We start from the raw sequence: 17,635 nt of genomic DNA, 5'->3' as shown, positions 1-17,635 counted from the left end.
AAGAGCCTACAACAACCACAGGCTGCGTGACAATCAGCAGCACGCACACGGACTGGGCAGTGGCACCTCGGGAAGGCGTGCGCAGCGAACCCAGGTGTTGGTTAGGTGGATGTTATTAACAAGGAGGATAAATCCACGCAGTTGAGGCTCTGCTGGCAGATGTTGAACGGTATTTGGAAAACAGATCGCCAGACATCACCAGCCATGAGCGCTGCTCGCAGGCGGCGCTCCTGGAGCTCGGCCCCGTTTCCACAGGTGCTCACAGACGGACGGAGCGCCACTCGGGTGTCACGTCTGTGGCACCTGGTGAAGCACAGACATCTCTCCGTTTACGAGTCTCCCCTTACGGGTACCGCAACCCTTTGCGGCCCAGCCTGACCAAAAACGGCGGGACAAGGGAGAGAGAAAGAGGAGCCCACCTCTCCGCGCCCACCCCCGGCCCGGCCCCCGCCCCGCGGGCCCGCCCCGGCCCGCCCCTCGCTCGGCAGCGCGCAGACCGCGCGGGCGAGCTCCGGCGGCCCCTCGGCGGCCATGCGGTTCCTCGGCGCTGCGTCCGGCGCTCCGTGGGCGCTGCTGCTGCTGCTGCTGCTGGCCCGCGGCTCCCGTGAGTAGCGCCCGCCGGGGGACGGGCCGGGCCGGGCGGAGGCGCTGACCCTGCGCCCCTCGCAGCCGCCCTGCCTGGCGGCTGCCGCCACAACTCAGCCGGGCCGAGCCAGGCCTCGTCCCGCCGCTGGTGGCTGGAGCGGGGCCGGGGCTGCGCCCTGACTGCCCCCGAGCGCCCCGGGAAGCGGCACCGGGATGGGACGGGACGGGACGGCGGTCGCTGACGCTCCGCTCCGGAGCGGGAGCCGCGGTCGCACGACCGGCGTGTCTGGAGTGCTGTGACAGAAACGGGGAGGAGGGGTTAATATTCGGGATGTTTTTTAAGTAGAAACAACAATTACAGAAGGACCCCCGAGGAGCGTTTGGGTTGGGGATGCGCGGCCCCGCCCCCGGCAGGCGTCCGGCCCGAGCGGCGCGGGGGAGCCCGGGGCGCCCGCTGCCCCCGGCAGGGCCGGGCTGGGAAGGGCCGCTCCCTGCCCCTGCTGGGTGCTGCTCTCTGGGGCTGTCCGTGGGCTGAGGGGCTTCCAATGGGGGCTTCGGGCTCGTGGTGGCGGTGCGGATGGGACACGCTGTGCTTTGTCGCGTTTCTGTCAGGCCCTCGCAGCGGTGCCCCTTTGTAGCTGCCGGTTCTAGCAAATGCACAGCCTCGTGCCCGGGCTCAGAACACCACGGTCAGGGGATCAGCGTTGACAGGCACTGAAATAAAGCGAGAAGCATACAGGTCTGAGCTGCGGGAGTTGCATTTTCAAAAACTGAAGTGCCCTATACAGTGCCACACAATTTTCCAAAGTAAAGAAGCCAAAAGATCACGGGTACCAGAACTAACCTGCTGTAAATACTGTTGAGGAATCTCAGTCAGTCCAGCAGTGTTTATATGCGGTTGTTTAATCTGGTGAAGTTGTAATATAAATTCATACCAAAAAAAATAGAATGAGGAATGCAAACAGCTTTGTAATTGCCCTTCCAAAAAGAAGGGCAAGGTTTTTTTTAAAAGGAGTTAACAGGTAACCAAATCTTGCTTTGCTAAGATCTTATGGCCTCTGTTTAGCAACAATAGCCTGTCATTTAATGTGATAAAAGATTGCACTGATCTGTCTTCTGTCATGCTGCTTCCTGAGTGCATGTGCGGATTTAACTCAGAGTACAGTCAGTGCTGTCTCCTGGGGCAGGGGTGATTTCGTGTAGCTCCTGACACACAAATGTAGTCCTTGCTCTGTATGTGAATTGATTGTCTAGAGCTCAGTTATATGTTGAAAGAAGTTGTGCCCTTTTAAGGCTCACTTTAATGTATCTGTTGAAATAGCTTTTTTTTTTCCCCCCTCTGTCCACTTAGAACTTCCAGAAAGTACTGCTGGGATTTGTGTTGATTTCAGCAGAAGTTTGTCATTGTCTAATCAACACTACAGGAGGAAGTGTGAAGCCCATCTCTGATATGCAGAAAGTGAAAGTGGCAGTACATGTGTCTTCAGTCTGGTTAAGATTTTTGTGCAGACTGGTTATTTCATTATAATGCTGCTCTTTTACTCTGCTGGTCAGTTTATTTCTATGTGTCAGTCAACTCAGTGGAAGAAACATCACCAAAAGAATATGGTTTAGAAAAAAATCCTTCTCACTATTATGTAAAATCCATCTGGCTTCCTTGTACCTGAGTAATAGGAATCCCTCTCCCTGTCAGGAAGTGGCTTCCACCCCCTTCCTGCTGTGTTGAGAAAAGATAGCTAGCGACATCTTCAAGTGCTTACTTGTATACAAAACTTACTCACACTAAAAAAATCAGGAGCAGCAGCAGCCTCCAGGCCTGAAAACAGGCATAATATTTTGATTTGTGTATCATCTTCTCTTAGATTCCTGGGTGGCAGCAAAAGGTGGTGTAGTTTTTCAGTCTTAAATTGATGGGGATTGAGAATTGGTTACATGATCTGTGTTGTTTCCATCCATGCAGTGGTGCTTATGCTTTCCTTTGCAAGACTGTGGAGTAGTTTCACAGTGTTAAGGCATGAGGACTCCTCTGAAATGTTGTTGAAATAATCCTGCGTGACCTCTCTCTCAGGATGACCTAACTTCTTGGTGGGTCAAGAACATCAGTTCAAAAACAGGCACCTAAAGACCTTGTTGAATCAAAAGAAAAATGAAGTTTCCAGAAAGCAAGGACTTGAAATTATAGTTTGTCAAAATTGCCTGGCAGGTGTTACAATAGATTTGAGGTCAGGGGCTTGCTTTTATTTCAATCTCTAGAATTCTAATTTTATCTATTTCAACTGAAAGGAGTGAGTATGCTGATGGTGGAGACTACCTAGGGGATGGTTATATTCATGTTGCTGCTCTAACATCTCTGCTTTAACCATGCACCTCCAGCAACTCATCTGGATTGCTTAGAGATTACTGAGCAAGTGGGTGATCTTTCTGATGGACTGCACATTGTCAGTGCTTCTGTACTTTAGTGCTTTTAAACCAACAAAAGCAGAATGATTTGGGCATAAAATTCCCCTCTGTGCCTGCTATGCATCAAGCTTGAAAAGAGAAAATGCCCTGAGAAAATTTTATATATGACTTTTGACCTGTCCCGAAAATGAATGTGTAAAGCTGTGCTTAGTAAAAATGAAGGTTTATATACCAACATCTTCCTGCAGTGTAAGGTTTAGCTACACTAGACATAAAGCGTGTGAGTCCTTCGAAATGTGTTTATCTTTTATGTGAAGGTTGGAGTGAGCAAATTGACCTTTGTTGCATGCAGGTAGTTGAATGAGTATTGCCATTCGTTTGTGTAGGGTTCTTCTACCAGGGTTCAGCTGTGGAGACTAGTAATTAGGTATGTGTCTGAGCGGAGACTACAGATTCCAAACATGAATGTTATCTACTGTGTTGATTTTTGCAGGATTTGGCAAAATCAAGTCCAGTTAACGTCCTGTCCTGTTGATTTTTAGAAAGTATCAGAGCTATCCCTATCACTCACCCTGGATGTATTTGTGTATAACACAAGCACAAATCTTCAGTCTCTGCCACTTGGGAAAGCCCAATTCCAGCTATAAAGCTGGAAGAACTGGACTGATACTGCCCTTTCGAAAGTTTGCTTATCCAAATTGTCTCCAACTCATGAAGTTTGATCACTAGAGCAACAAAAACACAAGAGGCCCTGAAAGCACTTGACATGCCAGACTCTGACGGGGCTTTCACAGGAAGCATGCTTGCCTTCAGATACATCCAGCCAGCCACAGTTCTGTGGTTTTTTAGCTGCATCTATGCCTGACCTTAAACAGAGCAAAACAGGGCTGTCAGACAAAAACCATGTTGATCCCCCTTCCCTGTCCTTTTCCAGTGTGCGGTGCTCTGATCCAGTTTTAAGTTGGGTATATCCTTGTGCTGGTTCCGTTTCATCGTGAAAAATGAAAACAAGGGATCCTTTCTTTCCTTCCCCTCTCTTCTGGGTCATAGAGAGAGTAAGCCTCAGCACAGTTTCTCTGCTCAAGATTCATAGGCCCAGTGTTGCAGCTGATGCTGTGGCTCCAAGAGCTGTGCTTCTGCTCGTGCACAGGATGCTGCAGCTGGCTGCCACCTCTCTCCCCCCTTCCTTCCTGTACCAACACATGCATCTACACCTGGCTCAGTGCCAATTTCTAACCTTTGCACTTCTGCTTCCTGGAGAAGGCCAGGACCCCTCCCTATTTTGCTTTGGGACAATTGAACTGTGAAGCCTGTGGTCTGGAATAAGAAGTTCTTCTACTTGTCAGAGCCATCACTGCATAAAACCTGTGGTGCTTTTCCCTTTGCTTAACCCAGGAGTCCTTTCTGCCTCTCTGTTTGAAGTCTCCTGCTTGTCTCTGCAGTGGTACATGCAGCTTCAAATTTAAAGGAACAGTCTCAGGATAGAGAACACTGGGAATATTTTAAGATTTCCTTATATCTATCTCCCTGTCCCATTCACTGCCACATGTTCCCATGTGGCATATGCTTCTGCAAAACCCCACTTAAGGAGTAATTGTATTCTGAAGCCAATGTGTGTTATTCAGATTAAGAAACTTACCAACGTTTGGGCATTTTTAAGAAGGAAGAATTAAAAGTTGTATCTTTTAAGCTGGATAAGGTCCTCAGCATGTTTCAAGGTGTGCAGTCCAAGCTGATCTGAACTAAACTAATACAGTCCTGCTTTCACTTCCACCTCTGTTTCCTGCCCCTCTCTTTCATCTAGTTATATAGGGAGCCCTTTCTGCTAGTTAAAAGATTTCTGTGCAGAAAAAACCATTGTGTGTTGTTGAAGAGGGAGGTAATGTCAGTTTTGTGTTGGCCTAGCTTTTCCAATCAGATCATTATATAATGTGGGGGAACTTGCTGTGATGTAGAACAGTTTTTGCAGGATTGGGTCCTCTCTGGGGAAGCTTAGTTTAGCAGTGTCCCATCCTTTGTTTGTTTGTTTTCCCTAAGTTTCCTAATTAAACAGCGTAATATACCTTGCAGTGCTGCCCTCAGTCTTGATATTGCAGGGGTGAGGTACAGTGAGTTATTGTGCCATTCGTATTTGCAAACTTTATCATTTTGAGACCTTGGCTAAGGTTTTGTAACCACTAAGAAAATGCCCTATTTCTGTGATACTCAGTTCCAGTTATTTGCTTGTCTTTCGCACGATATTAGGTGATCAAAACTAAATTGTGCTTGGCAAAGGCAGAATCCACAACTGATCCTCTTCTATTCATGTGAATGCCAGGCTGTTGATTCTCTGTGGTTTTCCTTTAAATTTTACCACTTTGTTCAAGGTGTGATACTTTTCGGTCCTATTCCCCATCTGCCAAATGCCAAAATCCCCAACGCCAATGTGGATGCATTAACATGCCCTTAGTCACAAACTGAATAATGCAACTTCTTAGTGGAGCTAATTGTGTTTTTATGTTGTCCATGTAGTGCCAGAGCAAGCACCTATCTGCCTGCAAAGGCTTGGCAAACAAAGCTAAAGACTTAAGTGAGAAATTCTTGCTCTTCTGTTGCAGGTGACACAGATCAGGTGTTTCTACTGAAGGAAAGTGCCTGATTTTTTGCCTCTTTAAGTCTCATCTTTTTTTTTTCTCATCTCATTTGCCTCTTTTAGTTTTCATCTCAGGGAAGGTGAAAACTTGGGATGGGGATGATAGGGAAGATAAAACAGAGGATGGGAGGAGTTTTGGTTCAGTTGGTGGTTGGGTAGTATAAATGGTGTCAGTTTTAATGCCCTCAGAGCAGGCCGTTGTGCTAACATGCTTTTATATCATCATCATAACTATCCCCTGTCATATGCCCAAAGCGAGTGGCAGATGCTGTACTTTCTTTTTTTCTTCTTCCACCTAAAACTATCTTATTATTCCTGTTTTTTTTCTTTTAATTTAGGAAATGAAGGCACAAACAGCACTGCGCCCTTTACTACGATTCCAGGCAGTGGGTTGCCAGGTAATACTTTTGGCATTTCTGTTGCTGTTCCTCAATAGCATTGAGAAAAGCACATATTATTGTATGTCTTAAACCATCCTGTAATAATTTGCCCTCTATTTTATTTTATTGAATTGTGAGCAGCTGTAGGGCAGGAGGGAGGTACTCTGATTGTCCCATCTATTCTGGGACAACTAAATATTTTTAAGGGGACAGTAGAACACAAATCAATTCTCATGTCCTTGGGTACCCCAGAGCAACATTGAGAGGAGAAATAAAATGGGAAAATATTGTGTATAGAAATAGAAACACCTGGCAAAATCAATTAACAGTTAAAAGGAGAACCAAGAAGTCTGCTGGATTAGAATTCAGTGATCTTCAGATAAAGGCAAGGCATTTTTTCGTTTGAGTCATTTTTGCCCTGTACTACTTCAGTCATCTCATTTGCTGTTGGCTGACAATACTCTGCTCGTTGACTCACTCTGTCTTGTGTTAATTGCAGTACTGACTCACCCAAATTCCAGGCAGTAGATATGGCTTCTTTTTACCTGTATGAACATGTAGTCCACATCCAGAGCTGTCCCAGGGTTGTAGAAGTAAGCACTTAGAACCTGGGGAAAGCACAAAGATACGTTCTGGTTACAGTATTGGGCCTCTGTGGAAAAGATTTAACCCCAGGCATATCCATGGCTTATGCTGGGATAATAGTCAGCATATCCAAGAAAGAATGTGTTTGTAATTGTACAATCAGAGACCCTTTCTCAAAGGCACTTAAATCTGCGACTTAATGTCCCAGTTATGTCAGTATAAGGGCTGAGTGTGCAGTACACAGTGTGGGGGGCTGCTTGGCTGCGATTATACCAAAGAAAGAGCAAAGTAATTCCCTCTCTGATTTCCCCCCCGCCCTCCCATTTTTTGGTAGGTGGTATGAAGATGTAAATTTGGTGCATTTGTTCTTAACCTGAGCTTGCTCATAACATGTATGCAATTGCAAAGAGTTACAGACTAAACTCTTCCAGTGGTAAGAACAGCAGATCCATTCAAAGGAAGTAGGTGTAGGTCTGTTTCTTGACTGCAGTAGCTGTGTTGCTCTCCTCTTAAATCTCTGAGGTTATGTGCTTTGTTTTTCAGCCATGCTGAAAAGCAGCAGAGCTGCTGCAAGGCACATAACCCTGCCAGTGTGGGAGTGTGCTGTAAAAGATCACTTACTTCGAGAAAAGAATGATCATAGAATGGGCATTCGCAACAGTGCAGAATGAAGGGAGAAAAACATGGGCAGTGACACTCCCAGGAACAGCCCAGTAGATCTTTGCCAGGAGCAAGAGACAATCTATATGGAGAAATATAGAGGAGGGATGCAGCAATGAGGACAGAAGTGAGAGTGGGAGAGTACCTGAGAAACCTAGGAGTAACATGAGGAGGAAGGAGGGCCAAGAAAAAGAGATCTGGAAAAGTAGAAGTGAAACAAAGGAGAGAAAGAAAAAACCACTAAGACTGGTTTACATTTTATGTCTGGAAACAGGTATATTCTTAGGACCCTTTTTGTGTAGAGAACAGTATGGAGTAAAATGTTTCACAGAGTATCTGTCTGCCCCTACTTGACTACAGTATATTTCTAGCATCATCCCAGTTTGCAACAGAGGCAACAAAATGAAAGAAGAGATCGAGGGACAGAAAATGTAACTGAAGTAGAAGAATAAATACTACAAAACCACTCCCCCATAGTGCACAAGTAGGTTAAGAAAGTTAGTGACAGTATGGCTATTTACGGCAAATGGAATAAAACATGACATAGACGGGGAAGAGAACAAACAGAGGACATTGAAGGAATCACATGCAGACCACTTGGGCACTGCTGTGCATACAGTGTTAACCATGTTCTTGCTGCACTGAGATCTGGAAACATTTTGCAGAGGGATAAAAACCATCTGCCTTGGTGTGGGCTACTCTCTGCTGTATTCCCAACTGTATTCTCTAGACACAGATACCCTGAGGAAAGTATTGTGTCGTGGGTATACTTTCATTATAGTATGATAAAGTTAAAATGAATAATATTGATTTTCTTGTTTTGTTTTTTTTTTTCCTTGAAGACAATGGCAGTTCATCCATTGTCACTGCATCATCCACACAATCTACAGCAACATCTACAGGAGGTATGTGTCTGTTCATTACTATGAACCTAGAAGTTAGCTCCAAACCTAACCCTGATAATACCAAATTTTAAAGAGCAGGCCATCAAAAGTGGGTATTTGAGACAGGTGTTATCATTGTAGGGCTGGGAAGCAACATGTAAAACAACTCTGTAAAGAATATTGTTTTTCAAATTTAGGTACCATATTTCATCAGTAATTACATTTGTGATGCCATTTAAACACAGGAATCAAAATAAAACTTCAAGGAAAAATTGCAAGAAGTTGGTTTTTTTTAATGTTCACTCTTTAAGCAAACTTCTTCCATTTTCATGAAGTAAAGATGAATAGGTTGTTGTGCAAACAGTGTGTATCTGTTTAATGTTACTTCACAAAAAACAGATTTAGGGTACAACAAAATCCTGGGAGCTTGAGTTTCAAGAATAGGACTCCATTTCCTTTTACATAAGACTCATAGAATCACAGGATCCTGAAGGTTGGAAGAGACCTTCAAGATTATCTCTCCAATTGTCAACCACCATAATCACCCCTAAACCATATCCCCATGTGCCACATCCAGGCTTCTCTTGGACACTGCCAGAGATGGTGACTCCACCACCTCCCTGGGCAACTTATTCCAATGCCTGGCCACTCTTTCAGTGAACTTTTTTTTCTAATATCCCCTGGCACAACTTGAGGCCATTTCCTATTGTCCTTTCATTTGACCCATGGCAGAAGAGACTGGCCCCCACTTCACATGAACCTCATGGCACTTAATACCATAGAAAATAATCCTTTGAGAGCTCATAGCGCAAAATAGTGGCATTTAAGCCAGTGTCAATCAAGTGGAACAGTTTGTCACGGGTACATTTGCATTGTTCTAGCACTACCATATTTCCTTCACAACCTGGCAGAAGAACTGTAAGTGAGAATTATTTCCCAAGGCAGCAGTGTTGCATTCATGATGCTCCATCATAAGTAGCATGTTAATAAAACACATCTTTGTAGAAAGAATAAATAGCTGTATTGGATCAACTACTAGAGTTTGAAAACAGTTATTTAACCTGGGACACAAACAGTTCATCCACTTACACTTGCAGTGTTCCAGCTGTTGGCTATGTCAATATGAGATTATTAAATGAGGGAGTTAAAAATTTCATCTTCTAGAAGAACCTGTACAGGCAGATTTCACTGCATTAGTAGGGACTGGATAAGAGCTAATGTCATGCAGTTGTTCAGGCTGTGATGCACAGATAGAGTATTGCATCTGAGAGAAGCTAGTTCTAGAAAGTGGGATGCCTTTGTGCTAAGAGCCATGGGAAAGCAGGGCAGGAATGTTGTGTCTACTTAAGATGCCTTGTGTATTTGTGGAGTTTTTTGCTGATCATAAAGTTCCAGCTACGTCATTTCATTTCCAGTACAACTCCTATATTCTGTCTCTCTAATTTCCAGATAAGCTCTGAGCTACCACATTCAGAAGTTGCTTGTTATTTTCATTTAAGTGTAAAATGCTCACTAGGAGGAAAAAAACCCCTCACCTTTGCAAAAACTTTCCTTTTGATAGCAAGCAAGTGATGCAGTGTCTCATTTTATTGCCTACAGTGTAGCAGTTCAAGCATGTCTAACTTGGAGAGTCCAGAGGTTTCTGTAATCTCCTTGTTGCCTTGTTCCCCTAAGCCTGTAAAGCCATTGTTAACCACAGTGTTTCACCCACCCTGTGCTCCTTCTGTCTTCTGCTCCAGCCCTTGCAGGTTTCTTGGAAAGGTCTGAGTTTTACTAGTTTTGGATATTAACAGTAAAAAGAAGCCTGAGCCCTTTACTGTTAGGCACAGTATAAACCTAACAGATAGCTGTGCCTTGCTTCATAAGGTTTGGTGATTCCCATCCTTCTGTCTTTTTTGTTCCCCTTAGAAACAGAGATTTTAATACAGTGTTCATGGATTTTGATTATCTGTCTCAACTTCTTCAGTATAAAGACTATTGGGTATATGTACTTAATTGTGCCTAAAGTCTCTGCCATTATTTTTTGGGGGGAGAGGAAGGAAGCTCTTGGTGAAGAAAGCAAAAGTCTGTTTCATTCAATCATTTTCCATGCAGAGGAAAGTATTTATTTTAGGAAAAGCATTCCATAATAATTTTGCATGTTAGCACAGTGCTTATGCAATTTGAGTTTTGTGCTCATTCTTGTTGAGTTAGAACATGAAGGGAGTAGTAGCACATGCTGCTAAGAATTCTTATCTGTATGCTCTATATATATATATTTTTTTTTAATTGATGGATACAGCATAGCTATTTAGTGCTCAAACACAGGTAGCAAACCATGTAAAATACTTGTGTCTTTTAAAAACAAAGCATCATAAACCTGAACTCTATTACTGGCATGCATCCTTTGTAAGTAATAAAAATTAACTCAGGCAGTCAGGGTTTGTTAAGTGTGTTCGATGAAGCCCAGCTGGTCTTCAGGCGGCAAAGTAATTAGGGAAATAAAAGATAAAAGGACAGATGTTGCTAGCAAATATTCTTTCATCTTCACTCTGTTTGTAAAATAGTACGGGTCAGATTTTTCAAAGATGGAGAAGAACAGATTTGTGCCTTTTTCATGTCAGCTTCCCAAAATGTCCAGCTGCTTCAGATAGCCTCCTGCTGATGCTTTGAAATGACTGATGCTAAATACATCATGAGAGATAGGTCTAGAGATTAGGCAGATTTTACTGTTAGAGTTACATCACCAAGGGCTGTAATCTTGATTAAGTAAAAAAAGAAGGATTGCTATTGGAAAAGAGATGGAAGAAAAGTAATGCGCAAATGTGCTGAAATTCCTCATAGATGTTTGGGTTTTTTTCCATCATGACTCAGGTTTTCTGTAGGGCAATTTAATACCCATGGAGTAAGTACCAACTTTGTGTGACATCATTTTATAATGTTACACATCTAACAATTAGCCGTTGTATTGCTCAGAAACAGAAGGCTCTTTGACACTCAGAAATCCCGGCTCAAAAACAGCCCACAGAAGACTGCTTGACACTTGCATCCAGATTTGTCTTTCTTTGGTATCACTTACATTAGGAATGTGGCTGTGAGGTGTGGTTTCACATCATGTAACTGTAGGTGGTTTCCATGTAGACATTTCCTTGCTTACTTCCTACAGTGAGGAACCATTTGATATTTATGGATCATTGTGCCTTTGGGGAGTTTTACCTGTCAGTATTAAAATGTGCCTGAATTTTATCTGATGTATTTTACGCATGCTTCATAGAGGAACTGAATTTTCGTAATTGTAACAAGGTAAGCAAACGAATGTAGTGTTCCAATTGTTCCACCTCAATGAATGCTCATTTCAAAGGGTTTCCTGGGTTTATGACACAGTACAATTATAACATTAAAGAACAGGAAAACAAATAGCATTTTCAAAGGAGACTGTATTTTGCTGTTTCAGTAGTTTTAATACTGCATGTCTCAGAAGTGTTGTGTAGGCTAGTTCCTTTCTGCATGTTTACATTGTTATATTGTTGCATTTCTTGAAGTTGTTGATGCTTATATCAGTACTGGCAGCTATGATAAATCATAGACACAGTTTTGTATGTAGTTTCTCATGTTTTACACAACAGAAAAACATTTATCTACAGAAGTATTTTGGATGCTGTATAAAAGGCAGAGATTGAATATCAAGGTTACTCTGTAATTGAGATGAAACTATCTGTTCTTCAAATATTCTAATTTTAGACAGTTTCAAGTAAACATGGATATATTTAGATATTTTAATTTCCATATTGAAAAAGCTTTTGAGGTATTTAAAATGTTTAGTTTTGTATTGTGGTATTTTTGTTCTGAACAGTTCATTAGTGTTTTCTGAGGAGGGAAGGGGAAGTGTTAGGTAAAAGTGTAAAGTAAAAGACACTGTATGTCAATGAAACTTGTGAAACAGCGTTCCAGTATTTGTTTCAATCTTGGCAAGATGGCTCACTGCTAAATAAATGACTTAAGCCAGTACATTTACTTCAGTCGAACTTCTATCATGTTCTATCCTTAAGCTTCATATAAATACAGAATTCTCTGTGGCAAGTTTTAATGTATATGGAACCCTAGTAATGCTAGTGTTTCATTCAAAAGCAAATGAAAGATTAAATCATTACTAAAATTGGCAGGGGGGGCAGGCGGGGGCATTTTCATGCAAAATCTGTTCTTATCAGAAGAGCTTTGTTGTTGGAAAAAGCAGGTGCTTCACATAGAAACTAACTCTTGATCCAGAACTTTATTGCATTTTAACATACTGTAAGTTAGGGATGATTCTATGGAATTGGGTAGTGTTAGCCAAAAAATAAAAAGCTGACTCTTCTAAAAGTTATGATATATTATCCAGGTTTTCTTTACAGTCTTTCCTTTAAAAAATTCTTGACCTTGAGGCCCAGAAATCAGAAGTTAGGTCTTCCCAAAGGAAAGTCTGTAATGCAAGCCTGGATACCGTGCAGTGGCATTTTCAGTGTCACTCTCTTGTTCTATTTGGGCATGATAAATGCTGTCTTACTCAATGAGTGTGCAGTTGATTATGTATTTTTCTGTGTGGTATCACCAATAAAAATTTCCCAGGTATGTCCACCACCACTACTCATCTGACCAGTACCAGTCAGCCCAACACCACCACCATGTCTGTGATCTGGACAACTCAGCCCACCAAAAGCAACCAGACAGTAACAGCCACCACAGCTTCACCAGTCACATCGCCACAAGGCAATATTACAGTGGTGACCACTTCTAAGACTTCTTCCACTTCTGTAACAGGTGAGTTCACAGTTCAGGAGGCTCATAAAGGCTTGGATGCACATTCACATGGATTGTAGAACAGTGAATTTTGCAGCAGTGTAACAAAAAGAAGAAAGAAGGTATTTGCATGCTGAAAAGCCAGACTAAAGTGGGGTATCATTACTAAGCTGGCTACAAGAATGTTGCTCTGAGCACTCTGCTTACTTAAATAAGGATGTACTTAACCTGAGACACCTACAGATTTAGGGAGAGAAAAAAAGTGCAAGTGGTCTGGTCCAGCAGCTACCAGCAAGGAGATCAGCAAGATAAAGGAGAAGGGCTTGATTTTGACTATTTTGAATACAACTTCTGTGTTTGTTCAGCTCTCCTTTTTGTAGTTTATTTGAACTCATGCCTAATACTTTCTTTTTTACAGCTGACCTGTATCTCAAAATATGTCACTGGCTTGGTAAAAAGACTTGAGTTCTGTTACCAATGTAATGAATGTTACCCTAATGGAGAATTGAGCATGAGTGTGCATGAGTCCCCCCCTTATATGAAAGTTGTCAAATACAGTTTAACCGTGCCCGTTAATACAGAAACAGTGAGTGCAGAATTCAGTATTTCCTTGCACCTGGCTGTGTTCCCATCACTTCATGCTTGTACTTCTAAACACATCAGGAATGCTCATGTGTCAGTGAAGCATAATTGGGTAGGTGAAGCTGTCACCAGCAGAACTTGTTGTTGACCATGTAACACTCTGTATGTAGCAAGTACAAATAGAACTGGGCACAGACTGGGTCTTTAGGTGGGAGTTTGTAGCAGATGTTACCAGTTCTAGCAGCAGAACAGCTTTGGCTTATCTGAGGTCATGTCTGTGTCAGTGTTTGTGTTGGGCTGTGGAGCTGATCTCACTTGGGACAGTGAGGGTACAATTGCATGAGACAAGGTAAAGCAATCCCAACAGCTCATTGCCACCAAGTGTTCTGCTCCCACCATGTAACTACACTGACTGACTTGGTGGCTGTTGGACCCCTTTTGCAGGGTGACTCAGTAGGCTCATCTGACTAAAAGCAACTTCCTTTTATGCTTGGGTTAATTTCAGGCCACTGTAGTGGGTTAAATTGGCTCATGGAGGGTATGAAAAACACTAGAACTGGCCTATGAAGGGCAGGAACTCCCTGTGTAGAAGGAGGGGAGAGCAGGGGAGAGAAAAGGCAGGGGGAAAAGGGAGGTGGAGAGGAGAAGGAGCAGTCTTTCAGAGACAGCAAGCAGTTGGATCAGCTGTGCCCATGTCACCAGAATATGGCACTTAGAGCCCTGGGTTTCAGCGTGCTTGACTTGTATCTTGTCAGTTGATCTGTGTTAAATTTGTCTGATTGGGTCTTTAGGTGATACATCAGTGGGGGGGGAGGGGGCAGGAAGTAGAGTAGTCCCTCAAAACACAATTTTGCAGGTTCTGTAAAATGTGCCTTTTGTTTTCTTCTTTTCAGCTACATCAAAATCGGATGCTGTCATAGCCAATACCTCCAGATTTGATGTGGGCAGTTTTGTAGGTGGCATTGTGCTGACTCTTGGAGTCCTAGTAATTCTCTACATTGGATGCAAAACTTACCACTCTAGAAGAGGCATTCAGTACAGAACCATGTAAGTTCCCAAGGGATTGTCCCTTATCCATTTATTACTTTCTTGAGGGGAACAAGGAGAAACAAATGGTCAGAATGAGCTCTGATACATTTGTTTAATGTATGTTATATCATTAAGAGATTTAATCTTGATGTTTTGTCTTTCACCACTTCTGCCATTCCTCATTAGTACTGTGCCTTTCTTCTGTGTGTTTTTTTTCTCTGATCTATTATATAAAATAACTCTGGTTTTTTTAAAAGGATCCTTATCTTTTAGCTAGTCCATGAATAGTTAACATTACACTGAAACTTTTTCTGCCGATTTCTCCTTTTTTTTGCAAGATTTCTCCTTTCTCCTAGACTCTGTTTGTTCATTCTTTGGTGTTTTCTTCCCCCTTGCCATTAATTTATAGTGAATTGTAATCAAAATTGTACCATCTCACTTGCTGTTCATACTCAGCTCTACTCAGTTTTCTACCAGGCTTCAGAACTCACCCACATTTAGTTTAGGAACCAGGTTGCTTTTCTTTTCCTCTTCAGTATCATCCATCTCAGTCAAGAAGCTTGTTTTAAGTGAGGTGATATCATGAGACCTCTTGGGATACTGGTGTTCAGGCCTTGTTTTCTCTCCATCTTGATTCCTGCTTACTGGTCATGGAATTAAACCAGTCCCTACTGCACATTTACCCACATCTGTAAATGGGTATTGTAAAATTGACATCAACAGTAGCTTCAAAAAAGGGAACCTGCTGCTGAGCTTGTGCAGTGGCTTTGATGAACTGTTACTGCTGGTTATAGGTAAGACAGGTAGGATGAACAGGCCTGAGCAACAGGTGATGTAAGAACACATGAATGGAGTGTGAAAGACAAGATGTGAATGAGGCCAGTGAAAAGCTGGAGGAGTTGACAAAACGGAGCTGTTGAGCTAGCTTGAGGCTTGGCTCAGAGAGGAGTGTAACTCCCAGATCAATATGCCCTTACCCCTTCCTAGCAAGGTGGCCTCTGCTTACAAAATAACCTTCTCAGCAGCAGTTGGGTGGCTCTTTCTCACGTTGACTGATGCTTGTAGTGCAGAACATTAATTACTGTGTTTCTTTTACAGTGATGAACACGATGCCATCATTTAAAGAGACTTCAGTGAAGACAGTGTTGGAGACCCACCCTGTCACAGCTGTTGTAACTTCTGAGAGAGTTTCTTTCATAAAGATGATCACAGTCTCTGAACCTGTCTTGAGTGTTATCCTGCAAAATGTTGAGAAGCTTTTTAAACATCCTAATTTTTTATATTTGCTTTCATAAGAGGAGCTCAGCACTTTGTAGAGACAGTATTTTCTTTTTCCAGTACTAGTAACCAGATTTAAAGAAAATCACATATTGAGTCATTTTAAGGTGCACACAAGCACAAAGCTCTCTGAAATAGCTAATTACTAGCACAGACAATTGCAGCAGTGCAATTCTAAGTAAGTTTGGGCGGTTTTTTCTAAAGTTTTGTATTAAATTGTATTTATTTTGAAGTTTGATGTGAACTTTAGTTTAGAAATTTTGGATTTTGAACAACTCAGTTAATTTTTGATAGGCTATGAAGGAGGTGTGGTTAGATAACTGTATAGAAGGTGATAATGAGTACTTTAAATGTCAGTCATTAGCTCACCAGTGACCTGCAGATACTTTCCTTAATAGGCTATATAAGGAGGGCAGCTGCAGGAAACATGGACAGAATGGAAATATCTATCCCTTTTCTCTAAAAGCTTCTTTTTTTCTAGCATGTCCTAATGAAGCTTGTGCAATTCAAGCTTTAATAAAAATGGAAAAAAGGAATTTTGCCATCATAAATACAAGAAGATTCTAAAACTGGCTTTTAAGTTGAAGGTAGCAATCACTTGGCTCTTGGTTTTTATTATTACAAAGCTGTCTGCAGTGTTTTAGCAGCATTTGATAATCATTCAAAGCTATATAGAGAAGGGAAAACGTATAAGACAGCATTTTAGAAGACTATAAACTGCATTTTTACAGCTGTTTTCAGAACTTGGTCCTGCTGCACAGATGTACAGAGGTTTGGTCAAAAACCCAGCTGAAGACACTCTGAGCAGACCTTCAGCTGAAGGCCCAAATGCCCTGGGGGTCCTGTGCAGGATGGCTGGTGCTGCTCCCATGTCACTGCTGCAGGCACACTCAGGTAAATCTGCTGACTTCAGTAGATGGGCTCCTGACTTACATGGCTGTAAGGAAAACTAGAACAAGGATCAGGAAACACAGGCCTGCATCTCTGTAAGTCACTGAAAGATTGTTCAGTCTTGCTCAGGCTACACCTGTAGACCCATGCCCCAAGAGGGTTGGTGTGGTGGGGTTTGACTGTCCTGGTTACTGCTGGCACCAGGCCCTCATGGTGGGCACAGAGGAAATGGTGACCGGTGAGGAAGGTCACAGTGGGAACTGCACATAGGTCTGTTGGGGGCTGGGGAACAACTCATCAGGGAAAATGTAACTACTCTGGAACAGACTATTTTGTTAAGCAATAGTTTATTCTGACATGCAGTGTTAGAAGTTGCCATATGGGGTTTTTTCCTTTTTCACATGGAGTAGTAAACCCGTTGTTTGCAAGGCACAGCCAACTTGAGCAAACCATAGCTAATGAGTCATCTTGCTAGGACCAGCTGCTCACCTGAGAAGGGGGTAACGGGGCTGTTTCATTTTTTTAGTGCATTTGAGGGTCGGGGGGGAGAGAGTGATTTGAAGTAACTTTGGGTTTTTTTTTTTTAATTGTATTGTTTGGTGGAATATTACTGGATTTGACTTGAAGAGTTATGGAGACAATTCTTTCATAGAACTGTAATTCCTTACTTTGTAGAAATTAAGATAAGTGCAACTCAGTTACTGGGATTGCCTTACCTCTGCTGTACAGACAAATAAATCTTTGGAGTTACTACATCAATTTCAGTTGAATTTTTAATTTATTAGCTGGGTCTGTAATTCCTACAGTCATAAGCATTGGATAAGAAGTGTTCACTATGTATACTTTCAAATGCTAGAATACCAGACCTAGGTCATTTTTGCCCAGTTTAATAATTTCTAATTTATTCTGTAATCTCATTACTACAGTAAAGCAAAAGTATGTGTTTAAGACTTCACACATGTCAGTGCAAACAT

General features: G+C 42.4%; 1 protein-coding gene across 1 annotated transcript; it reads left to right on the top strand.

Annotated features, from left to right (window-relative positions):
* The first annotated feature begins 480 nt into the window (after positions 1-480).
* Positions 481-17,420, top strand: TMEM123 (transmembrane protein 123). Its single transcript, XM_039563883.1, has 6 exons — positions 481-604; positions 5,956-6,015; positions 8,085-8,147; positions 12,711-12,902; positions 14,357-14,510; positions 15,591-17,420. The coding sequence occupies exons 1-6, from the start codon at positions 532-534 to the stop codon at positions 15,613-15,615; spliced, it is 567 nt and encodes a 188-aa protein (XP_039419817.1). The 5' UTR covers positions 481-531; the 3' UTR covers positions 15,616-17,420.
* The last annotated feature ends 215 nt before the right edge of the window (positions 17,421-17,635 follow it).

The sequence above is a fragment of the Corvus cornix genome, chromosome 1 (genome assembly GCF_000738735.6).
Source record: "Corvus cornix cornix isolate S_Up_H32 chromosome 1, ASM73873v5, whole genome shotgun sequence".
NCBI lineage: Eukaryota > Metazoa > Chordata > Aves > Passeriformes > Corvidae > Corvus > Corvus cornix.
Note: the sequence above shows the minus strand (reverse complement) of the source record. Positions and strands in the feature narration are given on the sequence as shown.